This window comes from Lissotriton vulgaris, chromosome 11 (genome assembly GCF_964263255.1).
Source record: "Lissotriton vulgaris chromosome 11, aLisVul1.2, whole genome shotgun sequence".
Taxonomy (NCBI): domain Eukaryota; kingdom Metazoa; phylum Chordata; class Amphibia; order Caudata; family Salamandridae; genus Lissotriton; species Lissotriton vulgaris.
The window spans coordinates 775,129,595-775,144,536 of record NC_141699.1 but is presented as its reverse complement, the minus strand read 5'-3'; the positions used below and the strand labels follow the sequence as shown (position 1 = coordinate 775,144,536).

Sequence of the window (14,942 nt, the reverse complement as noted above, 5' to 3'; positions counted from 1 at the left end):
GAGGGGACACGGCTAAAAGTGATGCATTACAGGTATGTGTATCCCATACCGGCATGCAAACTCGGTTTAGGAGAGTAAGAGAATTGTTACCCCAAAACCGAAGGTAAATTTTGCAGCTAAGGGGCGAGTATTTATGATTCTATCTATTGGGTCTTTGAAAATATACTCCATTTCTTTTGTAGAGCTCGAAGAAAAAGAAGCAAAAGACCGGTTGTGTATGTAGTTTTTACCTGAAGAACGACTAAGTCTAAGACTAGTCTGGAGATAATATTAGGTAAATCCATGACCCATTTGGTAACACATATTTTTTATTTCGAGAGAATAGAGTTAGTGATGTTTGGCATTGTTTGTCTTAACAGTGCATCCGTATAGGTGCTCACTCAGCCATTCTTCGTGCCCCTCCGTGAAAATAAGATTGATGGTAAACAGTAACTTCCATCATAATTGTCTACATAATAGTTTTTATTCACTTTTAGTTCAAAAGGACTGCATGTGTTATGGGTCACTTGAACACACTTTCATTGAGTGAATCACATATGGGTGTTTAGTGTAATTGAACACAGGATGCCTGTATACTCTAAAGATGGGAATAATAATAATGTATATGTATTGATACATGGTGAAACAGTAAGATATGAAATAGTATAGAAGGAACTTGCGAAGAAAAAAAAGGAAATGTATATCTTTGATATTGTTTGTGAATCCCTGATATTTTTATAATTTTGTGTTGATTGTACATAATGTAAATATAATTTCCAAATTATAGATGGACCCTGGAAAGCCCATGTCCTGATGAGGCCCATAGTCAGAGAGCTGAAACGCGTCGACAGTTCTACAATGACACCCTAGATGAAATTATAAAAAGTGTTGGTATAATAAACAAAAGAGAGTACACAAAAATATTTATGTGGAAGTATTGCACCTTGTGCACTCCATTGTTCCAAGGGTGATCTGTATCTAAAGGAATGTCATTTATAATCTTACAAAGCATCCTCTTCTTGTGAAAATATAGGGCAAAAAAGGTCCAACAAGTGATTTGACCTACAATGTATAATATGTGTCTGTATGTATAGTATATATTTTGTGTATATATTTATGTAATTTTTTGTATATTAGTTTGTTGTTTGATAAAAAAAGAAAAGACAGTACTTAAAGCATAGAAAAAAATGAAAAAAATAAATTTGATACATGCTTTCAAAAATAATTGCTTGATTGAGCGTGCTGGACTACACTTGGTTATAGGCAGTTTTTGAAAAATAGATATATTGATTTTTCTATGAGTTATTGAGAGTAGGACTAATTCGTGTTTTTCCTGCTACAAATAGAGCGAGTATTGATCCCCTGGCATCATAGTTTTGTTCTACAGGCCAGCGCATTGGCACACCACACGCTTGAGTAACACTAATTATGCAAATCTCACAATTTTCCTCATCAAAAAAGGATAAAATCCTGTTTTTTGAGAAGTGTGAGAAGTCAATAGATTCTCTTCATGGGCTAAAAAGCTATAACAACAGAAGATAACGGCAGAAAGGGTTAAGTAGTCGATGCTCCTGCTGTGTGCACAAGCGCAAAAAAATCTACCTAAAAAAAGCCTCTCAGTTTGCATTTAAAAAAACAACAACATACTAAACCAGATTAGACAAATGTGTCCTTGTATTTATTTTCAAATCAATTAATTGCATATTACAAGATAAACCACTACTCAAATGACTATCTAATATGTTGCCCTACTCATTTTTCTTTTATATTTAGCAAATGGGGTACTTCTTCCTTGGTGCTCTAGAGATCACCACCGTGTGACAAATGAATACTGAATTTGTAGGATTTCACCTTTTCTACAAACAAAAAGTGATAGTGTTGATGATGATGATCTGTCTGGACAAATGTTAAACCCACCAAAGAGTTTGAGGAAGATCAAGACATATTTGCTGCATGTAACATATTTGACTCTTACTGTCACATAAAGAACGAAGAGGCAAAAATATCACAAGATCCACGTCTTCTGTTACATATATAGCTTTAATCACTTGTCAAACGCATACAGAATTATACCATGCATTGAAATTACTAAAATAAATATATCTATGTTTTACACCAAATATTCAGTACCTTTAAATATATACAAACATGTTTACTTAGTGAAGTCATGTTTAAATTGTCTTGACAAACAATTTTTTGTGGCACCCATTTACAAGATGCACCATTTCCCTGATTTACATTGCAGGTAGCTATGAACACAATTCAGCAGCGGACAAACAGTCGCGGTTTCCTGACTAGGTGAATTATTTTAGACACTGTAGATCGTCGAAGCTGAAAACAGATTGGTTGGTTCCTGAGAGAATGCAAGTCGTAGCCTGCAGAAGCAAGCGATACAGTAGACGGACAAATGCTTTGACAAGAGTTGGTGCGTGTTTAATGGCATCTGTCTTCTTGTTAAGGAGCAGGTCAGTGATCTGAAACAGTTTTGCTAATCCCAGTCACACGGCTTTGTCATAGCCCCTTTTTAGCAGCAATGTGAAGCATGACACTCAAATGTATTTCAAGGTCCAACGCACACTCTGAATTTTACCACAAATCCCAGTTTATGGATCCTTCTCAATAATGGTGCTCAGGTGTTTTATGTCCTGGTTTTGTGGGCATTTTTGGTTTTCAGAATAGGACGCCATTTCCACTGGAAGAAGGAACTTGACAGCCTTGACATTGCCCCTAAGAAAATGACAGAAAACGTTTGAGATGTATAGTAAAATAATCAGGTGGTTTGGAACTCTTATAAGACCTCAATAAGAAGCAAAAACAGCAAGACCATTTTATAAGGAAGTTTCCTGGAGATATGCAGTTGCCCTCATGGTTATTTCACAGAGATAAAGTTTACGAGCAACTCCAACTACTTTCTCTCCTAACATAGACATTTGTATATTTCACTCATCGCACATAGCTCTCAATCACACTATAGACTCTATACACAAAGGTAAATTCGGCTTTAAATATAAGCGTACAGCGAATGTACCTTTGTTATGCCTACCAGGGATTCACAAAGGAATTCTTGACAGGCATAAACTTCATTATGTGTGTCAGGATCTTCTACAGAAGTGAGGATTTCTCATCACCCATAAATACTCAGTGGGTGCAAAGGTGGTCGTAACAATTCGCAGTTGGCCTTTTCAGTTTTTGAAGCCCACAAATATTGGACCTATGTTGGCAGGCACAAACTCCGCTCCTTCCGTATTCACCCTGGAAAATTTCAGATGTTTAGTTCACTTCAGCTAAGTGTTGGTGCAAATCTCTTTCAAAGGTGGGATGGAGAATGGATCATCCTCAGATTTGGTGTGGATCTCGGGCAGGGGTATCTCTACATGGAAAATGTGTGTTTGCATGGGGAATCCTTCTCCCCTTGTGAGGTATTCCTGTGAAGAACTACAGCACAGCTGGAATAGGATCCTGCTGGAAATGTCACATGAATGTCACATGAATTTCCTAGAAGCACACCTACAAATATGTGCCTGGAGCAGCTTTCCAGGCCTACCCTTAGGAAAGTTTGTGCATTCCAGAAAGTAGTAAAAGTACATGCAGACTTATGCATGGATATCTACCTGACTTTTCCTACTTTCTTAGTGAATTCCGTACTACGGGGGTCATTAGGATGGTGGGCGGACTTTGCCTGCCCGCCATCCTCGTGGTAATAGGGACACCTGCCATAAGGGCGGGGGTCCCGTGGGGGGTATTAGGATGTGCCCGCCACAGTGGCGGACACATCCTGCATGTTAAGCATTGTGGAGGGTGGTGCTCTCAGCACCGCCCGCCACAATGCTTAAAAAGCACTTTAGCATTTGCATAATCAAAGCAGCAGGCACAGCGGGGTGCCTGCCACTTTGATTATGCAAATGCAGGGGGGTACCACAGGTACCCCCCGTGTGCACCCCCCTACTCTCCTTCACTCTGGGGGCCCGCAGGGGGCCCCCAGAGTGAAGTCTGCATGCCTGCCGCCACGGAAAGGCATTGAAAAATGCCTATCATAATATGGCTGGCGGTGTCTGATAGACACCGCCACCATATTATTCCTTTTCCTCCCCGGCCGCAATGCGACCGGGGCAGAAAAGCGTTGGACGGTATTCTGGTGTTGATGTCGGGCGTATTGCCCCCGTCAGGCCGGCGGTGGCTACCGCCAGCCTGGCGGGGGCAATCCGCCCGACATCATAATGGGACCCTATGTGTTCAAATCTGTGACCTTCTTGTATGGGTCATTATTAAGGATAGTAGAAAGACTCTCTGCCCAAGGGCTCTTCTCATTGGATGCACCCTGCCCCAGAGCCAACCTGCCTGTATTTGTTCAGAAAAATATTTGCATGGAAAAATTGTTTTAAAAGTAATATATCATTCCTTATTTACCAAACAAGAAAAAAGTATAGGGCAAATCACTTAACTGAATCGAAAGCTAATGAACTAAACAAACCCTACCTTATCTATGGTTTCAACATGTCCCAATATTTTTCATTTTTTAACAGTCAACATTAAAATGTCTTTGGGTAGTACAGCAAATCTTTATTAACACTTTTCTATGCCATGATTAAAAAAACATCTTTTGTTATACTCCTCCAAGTTGCTGCATGTGATGTAGTTTACTACTTTCTGATGTAAAGATATCCAAAATGTTGTTTGGGTAATGATTGACAGCTCACTGTCCTTTTCATCTTACAAAAGTCACATGCAGAACCCAGACCATCAACTGTCTGATTTTGTATCATTGTTGGAGAAAATAAATGGCAATTAGTTGAGAACATTCATGTTTGTACACTTTTCAGGTAAAGAATATACCTGTTCATGTGTTTTCATTTAAAGAATGAAGCCAAACTGTCAACAGTTAAGCTCACAATCGTATATTTTTGTTTGTCCATTTATTGCCATAGTACAAAATGTGCACTTTGTTTTGCTCTAACATGCCGCATCAACACTGAAATGAACTTATTTATAAAGGTAATCACAGCCACTCTATAAGATTATTCACACATCTTACCACAGTCACGTGCTTGAGAGAACTCGAGAGGCTTAAAATACTGCACAATATTACTCTTAATTGTAGGGTCAATGATCTAGTCATCGATGAGCCAACAACTACGATCATGATTCTTGTTAGACCTGGCATCTTTCGGCATGGTTACCCCATCTCTATGCTTCTGACCTCCTGTTTTTGACTGTGAGTTGAATTTGTTTTTTTCTGGCTTTAGGACTCTCTGCACTTTACCACTGCTGGCCAGTACAAAAGGGAAAGTGCTCTATGTCTAAAAAGTAATAGTATTTGCTTTCTCCAAAATTGACCTATTTGATTTACTAGTATGTCCCTACTACAGTGCACCATGTGTGCTTAGGACTTGTAAATCAAATGCTACTAGCGCACCTGCAGCACAGATTGTGACAACCACGAGTAGCCCTGCAAACATGTCTCAGGCTTGCCACTGAAGAGGCAGTTTGTGTACAGTTTTAAACCGCCATTTCGACTTAGCAAGTGCACCCACTTGCCAGGCCAAACCTTCCCTTTTATTACATGTAAGGCAAAAATAAATATAGGACCTAGGTAGCCCTATAGGCAGGGTGCCGTGTATTTCAAAGGCAGGGCATGTACCTGTGAGTTTTGCATGTCCTGGTAGTGAAAAACGACTAAATTCATTTTTCACTGCAGCAAGGCTTATCTCTCCCATAGGTTAGCATTGGAGCTGCCTGGGAAAATATTACAAGTGTATCTGCCAATTGGGAGCACAAATTGGAGTTTGGTGCCTCTGGACTTACAACTTAAAAACATCTTTTAGTGAAGCAGGTTTTTAAATTTCAGGTCTGAAAATGCCAATTTTAGAAAGTCTGGGTTGGATGACAGTTGGGCTTTGTGAATTCAATCTAGACAGTCACACACAAAGGAAGCAGAGGTGTTCCTTGCATATCTGATGGCCCAGCACCAGGCTGATGCCTTCCTGAGCTTGAGTGGTGTGAGGAGCTGACACTGGCACCTGAATGGGGCTGTGCCTGTCCCAACACAAAGAAGTCTCCATCCCCTGTAGTGTGTCTGGAGCAAGGACAAGGTACGACAGAGTCTTGTATGTTACAAAGATCTTTCTTTGAAGGCTCCCTACTTTAAAAGCTAAAATGGGTATAAGTACTGGTCCTCTGACACCATACAGTCACAACACTTCAGGAGTGAGAACATTCTGCCAGGAAGAAGAGCTGTTGTGCTACCAGGGGGGACTGCCACTTTCCTGTTTGATTTGCTGTATTGGCCATTTGCTTCTGTCCTGGGAGTGAGAGGATTGGACTTTGATCTCTAAATCCTACTTTCTGAAGTTTCTCCAACGGCTTTAGTTGAGCTTGCCTCCTGTTGTAAGTCTTGGGCCATCACAGACTTCACTTGTAGTACTTGGGCTTCTCTGCTGAAAGAACTACTTGCCAAGTGGTGCCAAATCCAGTACCTGGTCCCTTGGATTGACTTTGTGGAGTTGTCGATGTCAAGAGGGACTAGAGTTTCCCATTAGATCCATTGTTTTCTAAAAAGCTATACTTTGATTTAATCTTTAAAAATTCCTTTCTTGACATGCGTATGCTGGATTTTTGCTGTTTGGTCTTGTTTCACTCAGTTAAATATTGGGTATTTTCCTAAACTGGTGTGGAGAACTTTTGTGGCATTTTCAATGTGTGACTGTATGTGTGTGTACAAATACTTTACACATTGCCTCTGAGAATAAGCCGGACTGCTCTGGCCAAGCTACCAAGGGGGTGAGCACGGGTTATTCTTAGTGTGCAACTTGCTTGCCTTGACTAGAGTGAGGGTCCCTACTTGGACAGGGTGCCAAGTACTGCCAACTAGAGACCCGATTTCTAACAATCCTGGAAAATCAATCCAGTTAAAGTCATTTGAAATGTATGGGTAGGCATTAAATAGGATATGCTTTTCAGTCTTTTTGGACATTAGGTGTTAGGCCGGTTTGCAATATCATGATTAACCCATCCAAATTGTTATATAAACAGTCTATTAATTGCTGAAATAGGGATAAATGAACATCTGGTGGCAATTCAGTTGTCTTGCATCTGAACCCCTAACAAGCCATGGTGATTTACTCTTCCAGTGATGGTGTTAATTTATGTGGCTAAACCCCCAACATTTCCCTAACAGTGAATGAGGAAGGTTATCTCCGGGCTCTTTTTATTTTAAGCCCAGAAGCTACTGTAGTTCCTATGAAAATAGGGCTAGCTGTTAATTCTATATTCAGACAGTATCACACTTAGCCTGTGCTCTTCTGGATTTTCCTTTCACCTAATCCACATGAGAAGAACTTTATAGCATGTTTTAGGGATATACTCAGCATAAACAAAAGCATGGAAAGTGTCCTCTTGGAACACAAAGTAACTATATTCTATCAATTCGACATAGAAATATCAAAATGAAGCTTCAAGGCATAATAGATTATTGTTGAGAAGTCTTTTATTATCTTTGGGTCATAAAAGGACCACTGCTTAGGCTAGCTGATGTGTTTCATTCCTTAATATAGGTAATGTCTTTAGGGTAATAGCAGTCTGCTCATGTTACACAAGGGGGTCTTGGTCCACCGTAATGTCCAGAAAGAGTTCAATTGCATTGAAACAGTTGGCAGAGTAGTTTGAGAAATATTTAAGGCCTGACATGTTCTTCCATGCCATGTGTTGGTTTCTCTCAACCCAAAGGTTTGTGTCAGAAGGCACACGATAAAAAGCACCATTTGCTTGTGATGCTTTGCACTATAATATCGTATCAATCTTATTTTTTTAAATGTATACCCAGTACAGTCTACAAACGTAACTGACTGTGATTGTACTGTTATAACTGAGGTTAATACAATAAACACATTATGATGATAATATTATAAAACACTGCAGCGCAGACTTTCTTACAATGTGATTAATCCGGTTTGTCCAAAAACTTTTTTTCAATAATATCTCATTACTTTTTTGTTAAGAAGTCAGTTCCGTGTATATACCATTATTTCTGCTAGACCTTCCTAGCGTAGTACTCAGAATTGAACCTCCAAGACATTTTTTTCATTACCTCTTTGCCTAAAAACAGAATACCCTGAAACTCCCTTACTCTGCCATCTTTAAAAACATGTAAAATTTACAGACAAGTTGCAGTAGATTCATTCTTTAACTGTATTGACAAATACTTAGACAGAAGTATATTACTCTTTAATAATCTGCTGCTGTCAATGCTTATTGGTATTTTGTCTGAATTCCAGCCGTTTGCTTTGGTGCCCCCTACAGGTCGGTACAATTTATTCCTCATTATGAGTGGCCCATTTATTCCAAAATGTGTCAGGTAATGGGATTTACTGGGCCCTTCAGAATTATGGAGACTGCCAAACACTGAAGCTCTCAGACATTCAAACCTGCAGAAGTCTTTTGGTAGACTGTGGTGTGGAATGGAGAACTACCCCACAAATCAGGCCCGGAATAACTGAAGCAGCTGGTAATTCATCATTTCTCAGTGGAAGCTCAGGGTTCTACTCAAATAACTGCAAATCTGGACTTTAGCTCTGGGGATGCAAATTCGCGGATTGCAGGTTCGAATGATCCATTACTCTGCCAGTAAGTCTCTGCAGACAACATTTATTATTATGGGTAGCATCCATTGAAAGTCATGCGACTACAAAGGCATATCAAAACCAAGAATATTTGATGAAAGCTGGAACTCAAGGATACCATGGAGGTCAGATTAAACTTTTATATGTTCTACAGCGATGAGCCAGGCTCGCCCCTTTCAGCTAGAGTGTTCTTTTCTGCTTTAGCATTCAATATTGTAAATAACATAAATTTGTTGTGTGCTGTTGATTGCAAAACAAAACAATAGTCCCCGAATTAGTGGGCTTATAATGCACCATTTGCCTCTAAATTTTGCAAGCAGTATTTGAATGTGGGGGCTGTCCAGCTCTGTACAAATGTTTTTTTTTCTATTACATGGAGGCCAATGCAGTTGATCCAATATGCATACGAATGCACTGTTTATCAAGGTTTGTCTCAGTAACTAGCATCTCAAATTCCCAACATCTCCAGGCCTACTTGCACAATGTGTACTAAAATGCAACACTTGAGTTTCATTCTGCAACATTCCTTAAAAGAGGAACCTACACACTCTGCAAAGGTTAAGTCCTCTTTTGTGAGACACTCCCATTGCTTCAAGTTTGAGGCACCCTCCAAAAGAATAGATATGGAGGTGAGTGTTTTTGATTAGCTCTTTTTTGCTCTAAGATGGGCTATGCAAATGGTTTTTTTTTTATTGGATTTCAGCACATGAAATCCAACTGTTGCTGAATGTGTAGAAGTTGTATTGAGGATGGTAGGCAGACTGAAGGGAAGAGGTCCTAGCTCCTTTTCAAGACATTCATTACATTGGCTTCCTGTGCTATGAACAATTTCCTTAGAGGTCCTTTGTCTGACTTATAAGTGTCTGGAAAGCTTTGCCTCTGCCTATCAGGAAATAAAATCAGACTGCATCTTCTTACATAAAGCCAATGGCTAGAAGATCAGCAACTCCTGATTGTAAAAAAAAGGTCTACATGGAACCAAATTCTCCATCATGGTCTCTAAGTTTTGGAAGGTGTTTGTTGCTGCCAACATTCATAATGTTCCAGAACCGGATAAAAATTCCGTAACAAACTCCCTCTGCTGTGTGATATTGCGTCTGCCTTCACATGTTTTTATCATCTAGATGTTTTCACGTTTGCAGTGTTGCATGTTGCAAATCATGAAAACACAAGCAATTCTAAATAATGACATCTCGCCCTCTGTGGGTAAAACATTTCAAAAACATGGTTAGAATCTGGGGTTTCATTTCCAAATAGCTATTAGCATACATCATCTGAATGGTACAGTGATTATGAACTTGTCTCATGGTAGCACTGTAACCATAAAAACCAATAGGTGTTTTCTATGTGGCAACCTCCCTTTTCATATAGTATAATAAATTGGTTCACACATTATTGGGTCTCCAGTTTAAGCACGAAAAATAGTTTACTGCGCTTAAGAGAGGAGAGGATGTGGCGTAAGAGGAGCTCCTGACTTCGGAGCCGGTGACAACCAGGTTTTAGTGTCGCAGGAGTGTCAACATCCTGTGATTCTGGGCACATCACTTAATCTCTGGGTGCCTACAATTCAGCGCCTTGAGACCCTCACGGGTAATTTGCTGTGCTTCACAAATACTGGATTATTTATTTATTAATATTTCATTCCATATGTGTATTAACTGTAAAATAGGTCATATAAAAAACCAAAACAATTGCTTTAATGTGAGGTTAACATTTTGTTCACCGTTTTATAAAGTATCATACATTTGTTTTTTTATGCATTGTGGTGATAACCAGTCTTAGGAAAACCTCCAGCCATGACCACATACATTTCTCAAAAATCAAACTGCCTGTGTCTTATAGAGCTTTTTAACAAATTTCTCAATGTTTCATTATCTGATTCCACACCTGGGAAAAAAAAAATGTGGGCTATTAAAAAAATGAGTATCGACTCAGTATCCTCTATATTTTTTATTGTGCCACTCTTCCTCCGGATAATTAAATTTCTCAGAAATTTTTAAATGTGAGCTTCTTTTATTGAATTCTCATTTACCTGCCTACTTTCTTAAATCTGATGTTGGGGACATAAACGAGAACACAAATACTGTCAAAGAACCTTTCTCACACGCGGTAGGCATTTTCTTGGGTGATATTAGAAACAAACACACTTTTCTGAATTCTACCAAGATTGTTGGGTCAGTCATGTTCTTGTAACCTCTATTATATTAACTCTTTTCCAGATCTTCTTGAGGCAATCCATACGTACATAATTGCATTCACTGTCTGTTCAATCCTTTTATATTTTGATATTTGTTGTGCTGTTCTCTTTCCCCTTGAAGTACAACAATACTTTTTGAAGATTATTACTTCTCTTTCGATGTGATCACAGTGTGTATTTGTATGTATGATACTGTATAATCTCTGCAAATGTATTATCCTTACACCAAAACCGGATCACTGAAATAATATCGACAGACAAAATATCGACTTGCCAAAATATCGTGGACAAAATATCGACAGTCAAAATATCGAGTTTGTATCTACAAACAGGTAAGTACAAAAATATCGAGTACAAAATATCGTTAACAAAAATATAGATGTAAAAAATATCGACTTTATTAAAAACAGTGTTAAATTAAATTAATATTAAATTTTAATTACTAAAATATACTTAAAACGACTTAAATTAAATTATAATAATTAAATAATAAATGAAAATAATAAAAATATTTTTTTTAAATCTTATTTGTCGACCCTGAACCCTAAAAATACCCCTTTACCCAAAAACCCAAAACTAACCCTGAACCCTAAAATTACCCCTTTACCCAAAAACCGAAAACTGACCCTGAACCCTAAAAATGCCCCTTTACCCAAAAACTGAAAACTGACCCTGAACCCTAAAAATACCCCTTTACCCATGAACTGAAAACTGACCCTGAACCCTAAAAATACCCCTTTACCCATGAACTGAAAACTGACCCTGAACCCTGAAAATACCCCTTTACCCATGAACTGAAAACTGACCCTGAACCCTAAAAATACCCCTTTACCCATGAACTGAAAACTGACCCTGAACCCTAAAAATACCCCTTTACCCATGAACTGAAAACTGACCCTGAACCCTAAAAATACCCCTTTACCCATGAACTGAAAACTGACCCTGAACCCTAACAATGCTCCTTTACCCTAAATTTAACAATATTACTTAATTACCAATTAATTATTAATTAACAATAACAATAAAATAAATATATTAGAACATTAGGTGTAATTATTTTAATAATTAATATTATTATTTGAAAATTAATTACTTAAAAATAACACAAAATTATATATATTAAAAATGTACTCTAATTAATGTAATTAACTAATTACAATTAATTAATTAACAATTGTTTACTAATACAAAATATATTCAAAATTATATTAATTAATTAACTCATTAATATTAATTAATTATCAATTAATTATTAATTAAAAATATTAACACACATATATTAATTAATTAATTATTATTAAATTACTTCCCACCCTATTCCCCTATAAACCCACAACCCGCTACAGAATTACATTACGCAATTATTAACAAAACAAAATTCATGTAATAAAATATTTTATAACATTAATACACACTATTCACACATATTATTACATAAAAATACACTATAAAATATTATATATTATTAAAAAATCGATATTTTTGCTATCTATATTTTATACAGTCGATATTACTTCACTTACCTGAAAAACGATATTTTTGTAGTCGATATTATGTCCAGTCGATATTTTGTCCAGTCTATATTTAAAACTCGATATTATGTCCAGTCGATATTTTGGAGTCGATATTTTGTCTCTATACCACCAAAACCACATATTTGTTTGTATAAACTATTTAGGTGTTCCAAGCTTGCTTCAATCACACGAGGCTGCAGATCCTCAGCCCTACCTGAAAGCCCCCTTGGGCAGGACTGCCTTCAAAAATGTACTCTAGACTTTTCCCCAATACATCAGATCTATGTCGGAGAGGCTGTGGAATATTGGGCGACTTTTGTGACTTATGGTGGGGTTGCCCCACGATAAGGCCATTTTGGGCTGGGATTTTGACCTAGATCAAAGACATGTTAGGATATCCACTTCCAGACTCCCCTGACTACGCCATGCTAGGCCTTCAAGACTCTTCTTTAAAATACCAAACAGGATCTAATCACAGTGTGTTATGGCTCTTCTTAGGAACAGCTAAACTGGCGATCACAACAGCATGGAAGAAACTTTGAGGCCGTAAGGAATATTTTTGCGGTGTGATTGGATGCGTGGTCGTAGTGTGCGATCAAAAAGTAATTTGCATGCGTGTGAATGGAGAGTCTGATGTAATGGTTTGCGTGGTGAATGCGTGCGATGTAATGGTGTGTGCGACGTGAGGAATGCGATGTAATGGTGTGCGTTGGGCTTGTTTGCGTTGAATCGTCATACATCCTTTTTTGGCATGCTGCACCTTGGTTGGTCGACTCTTTAGAAAAGGTGCTGGTTGACTGTGCCTTTACACCTTAGACATGTTACACATTGGCTTGAACTCCAATGTGGTCATAATATCCATATCTCCGGTTTAACCTGGCAAATCACCCCTCCACTCTGCACTAGGTGGCTTAGACCAGGCAGTCAGACGACATGCTACTTCAAAACTATCACCTTAGAGCTAATTTTGCACATTACAACCTTTCTGTACTATGTTAACATGGATTAACAATTTTAAACACATATTAGTTTTTTAACAGTACTTATTAAGTTGTAAAATGTAAGTCCTCTATATTACTGTGATGATTTTAATTAATCCTACAATAAAGCATTTACATACTTAATTGTATAAATGTTTACATTATTTTTGAATGCTTGGTAGGAGAAAAGTAAGAAAAGTACCTGTGATAACTATTTGTACTGATTGTATGATACGCTCAGATTATAAATGTTGAGAAGGATTATACAACATAGATGACGCATGGTAAATGTTAACCATATTGTTGATATATAAACATGAACATCTCATGCTAACTTTTAGATCTGGCATCCTTGGTGTGGTTCGTTTATAGCATTTTATGTTCAATCCTCCTGTTTTGCTGACTTTGTTTTTGCTGACTTTAGGACTCAGCACACTTTACCACTGCTACCAAGTGCTAAATTGCTTGTGCTGTCTCCATTACACATGGTAGAATTGGCTTACACCAAGAGGTATATTTAATTTACACGTGAGTCCCTAGTAAAGTGGTACTACATGTACCCAGGGCTTGTCAATTGAATGCTATTAATGGGCATGCAGCACTGATTATGCCACCCACTCAAGTAGCCCATTAAATATGTCTCAGGCCTGCCATTGTAGCCTGTGTGTGCAGTTTTGAAATGCCATTTCGACCTGGTAAACTGCACCTTTTATAATGCATATAAGTTACCCCTATGGTAGGCCCTGAACAATACAGAGGGCAGGGTGCAGTGTATTTAAAAAGGTAGGACATGTTCTTTTAAGTTTTACATGTCCTGGTAGTAAAAAACTCCTAAATTTATTTTTAGTATTGCAAGGGCTACTTCTCCCACTGGATAACAATGGAGTTACCTTATTACATTTCAAAAGCTCTTCAATTTGGGAGCAGGTAGACAGGTTGAGGTTGGTGTTTAAAGAATTGGACTTAAAAGCTCTCTTTTATGGTAAAGTCAGATTTGTTACCATAATTCTGAAAATGACACTTTTTGAAAATTGGCCTTTTCTTGTTCTAGCCTTTTGATGCATGTGTCCTGTTCCTGTGTCACATGCCTGGGTGTAACTGTAAGTTGGTGTTTGTGTATTGCTCCCAAACAGTGAGGCAAAGCGAAGCTAGGTGTTGACAGGATGGGCCACTCTGAGTTAACAAGGGTGAGAACTGTTGTCTACCACACTTGCACATCACAAAGGTCCTGCCTGAGTACTCTCACAAATGTTTTGACACTGGTCTTTTGTGACCCCAGACTGTCTTGGGCCAGAACAGGGAGGAAGGGGATGTCTGACACCTCTGAAGGATGGTGTAGGAAAGTAGGATCTGCTTCTTATGGTTACCCCCACTTTTTGCTTGATGTTACACTGTTGTGACTAGTCTGACTGGGGTCCCGATTAGCAGAATCCCAGGCAATCTGCTTTCTCCTTTTATATTGTTATACATTCACTTTGGTACACTCCAGATTGGATAATGAGGTACCCTTATAAGTCCCTAGTATATGGTACACATGTACCCAGGGCATAGGTACCCCCAGAGGCCTTCATGGCCTGAAGCATGTATTATGCCACCCATGAGAGGCCATGCAAAATTGAACTACATGTCTGCTACTGCAACCTGTGTAAGCTGGTGC

At 38.4% G+C, this 14,942-nt stretch overlaps 1 protein-coding gene across 1 annotated transcript in view; it reads right to left on the bottom strand.

Annotated features, from left to right (window-relative positions):
* Window positions 1-2,073: 2,073 nt before the first annotated feature.
* Window positions 2,074-14,942, bottom strand: part of CCDC195 (coiled-coil domain containing 195) — a 60,826-nt gene continuing 47,957 nt past the window's right edge. The window contains exon 3 of the mRNA XM_086944857.1: window positions 2,074-2,706. Within this exon, the coding sequence (XP_086800983.1) occupies window positions 2,583-2,706 (124 nt within the window). The 3' untranslated portion in view covers window positions 2,074-2,582. The remainder of the gene's footprint in view (window positions 2,707-14,942) is intronic.